The sequence below is a fragment of the Echinops telfairi genome, unplaced genomic scaffold, assembly GCF_000313985.2.
Source record: "Echinops telfairi isolate 266 unplaced genomic scaffold, ASM31398v2 ScPeMD7_7469;HRSCAF=8507_0, whole genome shotgun sequence".
Taxonomy (NCBI): Eukaryota; Metazoa; Chordata; class Mammalia; order Afrosoricida; family Tenrecidae; genus Echinops; species Echinops telfairi.
Window position 1 is genome coordinate 49,805,639 of NW_022111372.1, and position 10,185 is coordinate 49,815,823.

The 10,185-nt window shown below is 57.4% G+C and overlaps 2 protein-coding genes across 2 annotated transcripts in view; both read left to right on the plus strand.

The window, feature by feature from the left end:
* Positions 1 to 1,031: 1,031 nt before the first annotated feature.
* On the plus strand, positions 1,032 to 7,476 carry DDX41 (DEAD-box helicase 41). Its single transcript, XM_004696825.2, has 17 exons — positions 1,032 to 1,071; positions 1,155 to 1,265; positions 1,540 to 1,699; positions 1,771 to 1,845; positions 1,927 to 1,987; positions 2,629 to 2,765; positions 4,205 to 4,277; positions 4,359 to 4,512; positions 4,594 to 4,730; positions 5,362 to 5,524; positions 5,662 to 5,793; positions 6,034 to 6,105; positions 6,202 to 6,298; positions 6,429 to 6,578; positions 6,678 to 6,749; positions 6,859 to 6,969; positions 7,137 to 7,476. The coding sequence occupies exons 1-17, from the start codon at positions 1,045 to 1,047 to the stop codon at positions 7,271 to 7,273; spliced, it is 1,869 nt and encodes a 622-aa protein (XP_004696882.1). The 5' UTR covers positions 1,032 to 1,044; the 3' UTR covers positions 7,274 to 7,476.
* Positions 7,477 to 8,889: 1,413 nt separating this feature from the next.
* Positions 8,890 to 10,185, plus strand: part of DOK3 (docking protein 3) — a 3,692-nt gene continuing 2,396 nt past the window's right edge. The window contains exons 1-2 of the mRNA XM_004697153.3: positions 8,890 to 8,955; positions 9,883 to 10,179. Coding sequence (XP_004697210.2) covers positions 8,890 to 8,955; positions 9,883 to 10,179 — 363 coding nt within the window. The remainder of the gene's footprint in view (positions 8,956 to 9,882; positions 10,180 to 10,185) is intronic.

Genomic DNA, 10,185 nt, shown 5'->3' on the forward strand with positions numbered 1-10,185 from the left:
AATGATGTACAAATGCGCTTTACACAATTGATTTGTGTATGGATTGCGATAACAGTTGTATGAGCCCCTAATAAAATGTTTAAAAACAACAACAAAAAAACCAAACCATCAAACAAATTCATCCGCAACCACCCAGTCAACAACAACAACAAAAGATCATTTTACTGGGGCTCTTACAACTCTTGTTACAATACATACATTCCTTTTAAAATCCCCAAGGCCCTTTGTGCTCTAGGCCCAACCTACTTTTCCAGCCTTCTCTAGGAGGACACCCCACTCATTCCAACTCTCTGTTCTTAGACATCTCATCTGCACGTGCCCATTGCCAGCCCTTTCCTCCTACTGCAAGTACCCTTAGAAGCCTCTCTTCCCGCAACTCCCAGCCTGGAGCTTGCTACAATTCCCCTCACCTTCAGTGTCTGCTTCTCAGGTTTCCCAGGCTGTTAGTGACTAGTTTACATATGCACAGAGCCTCACGGTTCAGTCTCGCTATCAGGATTCGATTTAACCCTCACCACTCTGAATCTAAGTACCGTCTCACACAGAAGAGGCCTGGATCTTTAATGTGCAGGCCTCCACCTTCCTTGGTGGCCCTGTGCGATGGACCGCAGGGCACCAGCGTGCCCAGGCTCGCCGCTCACAGGCTCAGAGAGGGGGCGGCGACCACCAACGGGGGCGTGCCTGGATGACGTCATGCCCCGGGGAGAGGCAGGACTGGAGGCTGGCAGTCTTGGGTTCGGAATCAGTGCCTCCGCTCACTCAGGTCCCTCCTCTTCGAGCCCTATGAGTCCTTAGCTCACACTCCCAAATTCTCCAGATGCAAGACCTTGCAGGCCGTTTATGTCTGCATCTCAATCAATAGCTAGGGAAACACACGCGTTAGCGTAGCACCGTACGTGAGCCACCCAAAAGGAAATGCGTCCCTCTGCGCGATCCGTCACTCGGAGGTCGTTGCTAGGCACCGAGGTCCGCTGCTTCACACCTGATTGGATAGCACTCAAAGATAAGGCGGGCTTTGTGGTGCGCATGCGTGCAGCAAAAAAGATGGAGGAACCCGAACCCGAGCGGAAGGTAATAGTGGAGCTGGCGTCCGCGCGAGGTGGGCGCTGGGAGTGAAAGCGGGAAAGTTGGGTCTGACTCCGGGGTATTTTCAGCGGGCTCGCACGGACGAGGCGACTGCTGACGGAAGCGGCTCCGAGACGGAGGATGAGGACGACGAAGACTATGTCCCTTACGTGCCGTTGCGACAGCGCAGGCAGCTGCTGGTGAGAGCCCGGGTGGGAGGAATGAGGGCGTGACCGCAGGTTCCCTGTGGGGGGGCTGGAGCCGGCTGGAGCCAGAGGTAGGGGCGTCTTCGTCTCAGGAGTGAGGTGGCAGTATGTGGGAGTGGTGGCTCCAGGCAAACGAGGGACTGGCGACTTGATCTGAGCGGTCGTGTAGCGCAGCAGCCAAAGGTCATGGTCCTGATGCGCAACCGCGTGGCCCAACCTCCGTACTTGATCTTGGGTTTGACTCTGAGGGGTGCCGGGGGGATCTCAGCTTCAGAAGCTGCTCCAGCGAAGGCGCAAGGGGGCTGCAGAGGAGGAACAGCAGGACAGCGGCAGTGAACCCCGCGGAGATGAGGACGACATTCCCCTGGGTCCGCAGTCCAACGTTAGTCTCCTGGACCAGCACCAGCACCTCAAAGAGAAGGCTGAAGGTGGGCCGTGGAGCTGGGGGCGAAACGGACGCTGGTGCCCACACCTGTTTGACAAATGCTTCTTCTCGCAGCCCGGAAAGAGTCAGCCAAGGAGAAGCAGCTGAAGGAAGAAGAGAAGATTCTGGAGAGTGTGGCGGAGGGCCGAGGTATGGTTATGGCTAGTGCAGGGAGAAGGGACTGGCCTCTGGGAAGCAGGAGCCACCCCTGAGCTTTGTCTGCCTCTTCAGCCTTGATGTCAGTGAAGGAGATGGCCAAGGGAATCACATATGACGACCCCATCAAAACCAGGTATGCATGGGCTAAATGACTGACACTATCAATAGAACTTCCTTAAGCCTCAGGGGGTTGACTGAGCATGTTCTCTAACATAAAACGACAGTAATGTCTCGGAAGTGAACCAGAGGGATATAGAAACCATAGCTATTTGAATGGATTTGGGGCTCACACTTAATGCTAGCCCCAATCTAAGAACAATTAGTGTTTATGACGCCTGACCCTGCTTGATGTTCACTCATGAGGAGATCACTGAAGATGTGGGTGCTATGGCAACGTGTGGTGAAGAAACCAGATGGTGCCCAGCTATCAAAGAATAGCGTCTGGGGTATCCAAGGCTTGTCTTTAAACAAGCAGCCATCTAAGTGAGACATCAACTAAGTCCACATGGAAGAAGCACACCTGCTGCCTGTGTGATCCAAGGACTATAAATAATGAAATCCAAATCCGAAGGAGGGAATGGTATCAGAGTTTAAATTGTGAACGCCTGGTTTGCAGTAGCTTATGGACGACAGTCGGAGCCCCAAATGTATTTGCAGGGTCCTCACATTGGTTCGACCTCCAGTGAATCCCCTCTGGTATGTCTTTCCTGTGTCTGTGTAGTGCCCAGCTGAGTCCTGGGCATCTCTTGACCCCTACCACCCACCTTCCCACAGTTGGATGCCCCCTCGTTACATCCTGTGCATGTCTGAAGAGCGGCATGAGCGCGTGAGGAAAAAGTACCACATCCTGGTGGAGGGAGATGGCATCCCACCACCCATCAAGAGCTTCAAGGAAATGAAGTTCCCCGCAGGTACCTGAAAGGAGCCCTAGTGGTTGAGCATTCAAGATTGCCAACTAAAAGGTCAGAGGTTCGAACCCACCAGCCACTCTCCTGGAAGAAAGATGTGGCCATCTACAGCCATAAAGATGTATAGCCTCAGAAACCCTGTGGAGCCATTCTACTCTGCCTACATGTTTGCTATGAATCAATCAATTTGATGGCAATAGGACAGCTACCTGGGAACTGGGCAGGATCATGCCTTTATCATTCAGAAGTTGATGAGATGTGATGTATCTAGAATAGACAAGTGTGTAATGATTAGAGTTTACGGTGGTTACTAGAGCGGGGGCCAGGGAACGGACAGCACTCAGGGAATGCTGAGCTGTTGTTAGAGGTGGGTGTCATCCAGGATGGTCCCTGGTGACGGTTGACTGCAATGTATTTACATATGTGAAGATTATTGGAATGGCAAAGTTTCGGTGCCTAAAAAGTTATCATAATTAAGTGATAAAAATAGTCTATTGAGAGAAAAATAGTCTATCTGCAAGACTGTATCCTAGGGCCTTTGGGGCAGGAGGCGGGAAAGCCAGGGAGCAAAGTCCAGTTGTCTGTTCTACCAGAGACAGTGGGGACATGGGATGGGACCTGCTGGGCCAGAGCACGTGACTTGCTCACGTTTATCTTTTTAAAGTGTAAACACTTAATTCGAGTGTTTGTTTCTCTACTTACATCAGGCCTCAAAGTAGTAAAATCTCTGAATAGTGCATCACTCAAAACAAAGCAGATGACTAGCTGGGAACTTGAGGGGATTCCACTCTTGTAGTAATTGAGTACCTACGAGCTGGTGTCTTGGGGATGGTGCAACTAGAGAGAATTTTTTAGGCCTCTTTGTCAGTTCGCCGAGCCGTACATGTTTACTACCCTCTGCCTGTTTAGGAAACTGAGTGGAACTGCATCTGTAGCAGCAAACGTCCCAGCCTGCGGAGTGGGGTGGGGGCATTCACTAAGACCAGCGGTTCTCAAATGGCCCTTTCACAGGGAAAACACATATTTCTGATGGTCTTAGGAACAGAGACGCCGCTCCTCTGTCCGTCTCCGGGCGGGTCCGCCCTCATGCAGATCTGCCCACATACGAGTACCCGGTGTGAAGACGGTTACCCATGCTACACCATGCTTCAAGACAAAATCTCATTTATTTGTAACTAGAAACAAATATTTCACAATACATCATTTCATTATTTTTGTGATTCATCACTATGCTTTAATTGTGTTCAATTTGTAATCATGAAAATATATCCTGCATATCAGATATTTACATGAAGATTCATAACAGTGGCAAAATTACAGTTATGAATTAGCAATGACAGTAATTTCCTGGTTGGGGGTCACCATATGGAAAGGGAGGGAAGATGCGGCGTGAGAAAGGCGGAGAACCACTGACTAAGGTGATGCTGGGTTCTTTCCCGCAGCCATCCTGAGAGGCCTGAAGAAGAAAGGCATCCACCATCCAACGCCCATTCAGATCCAGGGCATCCCCACCATGTGAGTGGTGGGGGGCGGCGGGGGGAGGTGCACGGAGCCTGGCTCTGCTGAAGCATCCTCACCCTGGCCCTCTCCCCGCAGTCTGTCTGGCCGGGACATGATCGGCATTGCCTTCACCGGCTCTGGCAAGACCCTGGTGTTCACGTTGCCTGTCATCATGTTCTGCCTGGAACAAGAGAAGAGGTTGCCTTTCTCCAAGCGGGAGGGACCCTACGGTCTCATCATCTGCCCTTCAGTAAGATAGACCACCCTGGTGGGCAGGGCAGAGCGGGGAGCTGCCTGCCTCCCGGTGCCAGCCTCTGTCCCGTGCCCACAGCGGGAGCTTGCTCGGCAGACACACGGCATCCTAGAGTACTACTGCCGCCTGCTGCAGGAGGACAGCTCCCCCCTGCTGCGCTGCGCTCTCTGCATTGGGGGCATGTCTGTCAAAGAGCAGATGGAGACCATCCGACAGTGAGTGCTGCCCCAGAGCCCCCTGCCTGCTGTGAGCCCCACCCATCCTCAGGGAGCACCCAGCTCCTGGAGCTAGGCAGATGAACCCCAGCGTCCGGCATTGGGGTAGAACAGAGAGAGGTGGAGAGGCGCATGAAGCTCAGCAGATGAAGAAGTCCAGTCTGCCCCAGGGGTGTAGGAAGCAGGATGCTCTGAGAAGGCAACAGGGAAGGGATATTTGCATTTTGAAGAGAGACGTTTCAGACAGAGGGCTCAGCAGGGACGGGCGAGGGGCTCCACGTGTCCAGGAAGGTCAGGACCCCGTCTGGTGGGGTCGGAACAAGGAGGCTGAGGCGAGGGGCAGCCTTAGTTCACAGCAGCCATGCCTGGACTCATGGATGGGCCAGCTGGTGTCCCTGTCTGTCACAGGGCCAGTGAGCTCTCTAACAGCACTGCCTAGAGACCATTCCGAGTTCCGGGACAAGCCCCTGTGGGCCAGAGGAAGAGTGGTCCAGAAAAGGGGGAGGGAAGATGCAGCCTCTTCTGGAGAGAGGGGAATGGAAAAGGGGTGGTCACGAGGAGGGGTCCAGTGTTGGGAGAGATGAAGATAGGCAGAGTATCCAGCCCACCATGGGGTCTCCCTGGTTCCCAGCGGGGTGCACATGATGGTGGCCACCCCCGGGCGCCTCATGGATCTGCTGCAGAAGAAGATGGTCAGCCTCGACATCTGCCGCTACCTGGCCCTGGACGAGGCCGACCGCATGATCGACATGGGCTTCGAGGGGGACATCCGCACCATCTTCTCCTACTTCAAGGTGCCCGCTCCTAGGAGCTACCAGCGTCTTCCTACACCTAAGGCCCCATACTACTGCTCAGCCTCCTCAGTCCCCAAGCGCCTGTCCACCCCTGCCCTGGGCTCGGCCTCCCCATCTCATGTCCCGCCCTTCCTCAGGGGCAGCGGCAGACTCTGCTCTTCAGTGCCACCATGCCCAAGAAGATTCAGAACTTCGCCAAGAGCGCCCTGGTGAAGCCTGTCACTATCAATGTGGGCCGGGCCGGGGCCGCCAGCCTGGACGTCATCCAGGTGGGCAGGCATCCCGAGGGTCCGGCTGGGTGCCCTGGCAAATGGGGGTGGGGAGGATCGCCGTGGAAGCCCTGGAATGTCATTCAAGATCCCTGCCCTCTCAGCACAAAACATGGGTAGAAGTCCCAGGCCCTGATGGCAAGGGACTTTGTCCCCACCTGGCTTGGATTAGGGACCTAGCCTAAGAAGCAGGGCCGTGGCCGGGTGCAGGGTCACCTGACCTGGTCCCTGTGGTGACAGGAGGTGGAATATGTGAAGGAAGAAGCCAAAATGGTGTACCTGCTCGAGTGCCTGCAGAAGACCCCCCCACCGGTGAGTGCAGGGGGCCAGGCTGGCCATGGTCCCTGGGAAGGGGAAGGGGTGCCGAGGACATGGGCCCACGGGACTGGACTTGGCCTTCTTGGACAGGTGCTCATCTTCGCAGAGAAGAAGGCAGATGTGGACGCCATCCATGAGTACCTGCTGCTCAAGGGGGTGGAGGCCGTAGCCATCCACGGTGGCAAAGGTCAGGGTGACTCCTGCATTGGCACAGCCTGGTTGCCATACAGACCTAACCCCTTCCCTGCCCGGCCAGCATGCTGCTGTTCCCCCAAATGTCTCCCGTAACTCTTAACTGCTCCTGCCTGGCCCCCTAGACCAGGAGGAACGGACCAAGGCCATTGAGGCTTTCCGGGAGGGCAAGAAGGACGTTCTCGTGGCCACAGATGTCGCCTCCAAGGGGCTGGACTTTCCTGCCATCCAGCATGTTATCAACTATGACATGCCTGAGGAGATTGAGAACTATGGTGGGGAGTTGGCAGGGGCCGTGGTAGGGAGTCAGGGAGGGGAAGGGCAAGCCCTTGTGTGCCTGGGCAGTTGGCCACAGCTTTGCTCCCCTGATGCAGTACACCGTATTGGCCGCACGGGGCGTTCTGGAAACACGGGCATTGCCACCACTTTCATCAACAAGGCCTGTGGTGAGTCTGGGTCCAGGCCTTATTTGTCCCCTGGCTCTCCCTCCTGTTGCCACCAGGTTCTGACTGTGTTGTCTAGGCTAGACCCTGACGATTGCCTTCTGCCCCACAGATGAGTCCGTGCTGATGGACCTCAAAGCCCTGCTGCTGGAGGCCAAGCAGAAGGTGCCTCCCGTGCTGCAAGTGCTACACTGCGGCGATGAGTCCATGCTGGACATCGGAGGTGACCATTGCGCAGGCGGGAGCCCTGGCTTGGGGGACGGGTGGTGCAGGAGAGGAACACAGAGTCAACAAATCCGTGTTGGACATTGGGGCCTGGGTGGCTCAGATGGGAGCCCCAGTTCTGGAGCATGACCCGATGACCCTGCTAACTATTTCTCCAACCCCTAGGAGAGCGTGGCTGTGCCTTCTGTGGGGGTCTGGGCCATCGGATCACTGACTGTCCCAAGCTTGAGGCCATGCAGACCAAGCAGGTCAGCAACATCGGCCGCAAGGACTACCTGGCCCACAGCTCCATGGATTTCTGAACCATCTGTCTGTCCTCCTCCAAGAGGCTCCAGTCCCTGGGGCTCCAGCCGCCACCACCACCCCACCCCTCACAAACGGATGGACAAAAAGCCAGCGTCTGCCCAGCTGGCCTGGGCCTGCCTGCCTACTTATGGGGTCACCAGAGTCACTATTTTTGTCCGCCTCCCCCCTGGCTGTTATTAAAGCACAACCTCTCAGGTCAGCCCAGCCTCTGTGGTTTTCCTTGTCTCCTCCTGGTCCCAGGCAGCCCTCACCCTCCAACCTGTGCCCTGTGCGGCAGGGCCGCAGCGCCTTGCTCACCCGGGCAGCCCCTGCTTGCTAGGGCCTGGATGGGTGTGGAGACCCCAAGCTGCTCTCGACTTCCCACTGGCATGATCCAGGATGCCCTTTCTGGGCTGCCAGGACTCACCTCAGGTGGACTGAAGGGAAATGACTGGCTGTCATCACCTCCAGCTCCACCCCAGTCTCTCACTTCCTGTCTGTTGAACGAGGGTGGCCACTCTCTACCCTCGGTCCACTGCCCACCTGCCCAGCCTCCTGGGGCAGCCCTCAGCTCCTTCACCCCCATTCACCACAAGCCTCACTGGGCCCCACCCTGACTGGCTTGGTCAGTGACCACTGCCCCCACTCCGCCCGTCAGGTTGGGTTCTCTGGGCACAGGTGAGTGGGCAGAGTCCTGCCTCACAGAGAATGGGCCTGGTGGCCAGGGTGAGGCTGCTGCAAAGGAGCAGGAGTTCAGCGTCCGAGCAGGGCAGCAAGGAGGAGCCCCAGTGGCGGCCGCTCCCTCAGCAGTCCCCGGGCCAGGCGCCTCTGGGAGACCACATGCTGATCCCAGTGGACAGCAGTTGCTCAAGCTGGGTTTGTCACTCCTATGGTCTCGGGCAAGTTACTTAATTTTTCCGAGCCTCAATTTCCTCATTGTTGGCAGAGTGGCGAGAAGGCCGGGCTGCCCAAGCTTGGGGCCGCCTGGCCAGCCCCCACCACAAGCGGTGGGACAGCAGGCAGCCTGGGAAGCCCTCCAGGAGGATGGGGCATGGCAGGGAGGAAAAGCAGTGTGGGGGGAAGAGCAGGTCTCACTGCAGAGCAGTGGCTCCCACAGGAGAGGGCAGGGGCAGCGGTCCAGAGATTGATGCTGGGGCTGCCAGCAGAGCAAGCTGTGGGGGCAGCATGACTATTAAGAATAGCTCAGGGAGAAGCAGATGGGGGAGACCATGGCCGGCAGGAAAGCAAGGAGGACTCAGGGTGGGGCCAGCCTGGTGCGCAGTGGCTGCAGAGGGGGTGGGGACTGAGCTCCTGACTCAGGGGAGCCAGACTGGCCAGACACTCTCCCAGCTGACCCAGGGGCAGCCTAGGGCCATTGTCCTCTGGTCCTGGCTGTCTGTGGCCCCCACCAGAAGAGTATGCCCAGCAGAGACCCTGATGCAAAAATGAGATGCCCCCAATACTTGTCCCAGCTCCTTGGCTGAAGACAGGGATCCCCTCCCCCCCAGGCCCTAGAGCTGCCTCTGGACTGAAGGAGGGGAAGTGGCCAGAAGGGGAAGTGTGAGGAGTTCCCCTCTGCCTGTCACCAGTCTCCTCGAGATCTCAGAGCACAGCCCTGTGTCCTGGTCGCAACATGCAGCCCTTGGAGACCCCTGTCAAGGAGGGCTTCCTCTACCAGCAGCACATCAAGTTTGGCAAGGTGGGCTCCCCTTGGTGGGTGGGTAGCTGGCTGGCCGGCCAGGAGACGTGGGCAGAACGCAGTCCCACAACCCCACTTGGACATCCCCCTGCCCCCAATCTGGGAGAAGTGGGGCATCAGAGTGGGGGACCCAACCCAGGTATGAGAGAATGGAAGAGAGCTTAGTCCTGGGCTTGGGCTGAGGCTGATCAGACCTGTGGATGGCCCTGCCTCCCTCATAGACCAGGGACCCCACAGCAGGACTGAAGCCAGTCTCCTAGCAGGTCGGAGCTGAGGCCATCTAAAGGAGAGCCCGGCCGCCCCTCAGGGGAGTTAGCCAAGATGGACAGGGCCTGGTCCCTGGGACTGAGCCCCATCCTGTAGAAGAGGGCTTGGCTCCCAGCAGGTCACGGGGAGAGGTGGGTGGGAGTCCACCTCTCCCCACCAGATAGCCCTGCACCCCCAGCTCAGCTGCAGCTGCTGCCCAGCCCGATAAACGGCCTGTTTCCTCTGCTTAAAGCTATTTGCATGTTTCCTTCCTCGCTGGCCTGTGGCTGAGGCCTCCCTGCCCCGTGGGGACATTTTTGTGGGAGGGGGCCAAACACAAGAGCAGGGTCAGGTGGTCACGTTGGGGACCTCGGGCCTTCACAGACACCATACAGTAGGATCCTTACCACCTTAGGAAAAGGAGCAGAAGGGGGGTTTGAACCCAGAGCTGATTGACATCCCCCCCCACACACACACACACACACACACACAGACTCTTCTCTGCACAGCCTGGCTCTGAAGGAGCCTCCTCCCCTGGGGCCCCGAGGAGTGGGGGCAGCAGAGGGCAGCTAGGAGTGTGCGCGGAGCCGATTGTGCACAGCTGGGCTGAGCACCGATTGTGCACAGCTGGGCTGAGCACCGGGAGAATCTACCACCCGACAGCCTGCCACTTTCCCACAGAAGTGCTGGCGCAAGGTGTGGGCACTGCTCTATGCTGGAGGCCCATCCGGCGTGGCCCGGCTGGAGAGCTGGGATGCCCGAGAGTCTGGTCTAGGGTCTGCGGGGGACAGGTCTGCACGTCGCGGGGAGCGACGGGTCATCCGCCTGGCTGACTGCGTGTCCGTGCTGCCCGCTGACGGAGAGAGCTGCCCCCGAGACACAGGGGCCTTCCTGCTCACCACCACTGAGCGAAGCCACCTGCTGGCTGCCCAGCAGCGCCAGGCCTGGATGGGCCCCATCTGCCATCTGGCCTTCCCGGTGAGC

Coding starts and splice junctions, on each gene's coding strand:
- DDX41 (XM_004696825.2), top strand. CDS start 1,045: ATGGAGGAACCCGAACCCGAGCGGAAG. Junction 1,266..1,539: donor GACAGCGCAGGCAGCTGCTG/GTGAGAGCCCGG, acceptor GGGGGATCTCAG/CTTCAGAAGCTGCTCCAGCG. Junction 5,525..5,661: donor CCATCTTCTCCTACTTCAAG/GTGCCCGCTCCT, acceptor GCCCTTCCTCAG/GGGCAGCGGCAGACTCTGCT.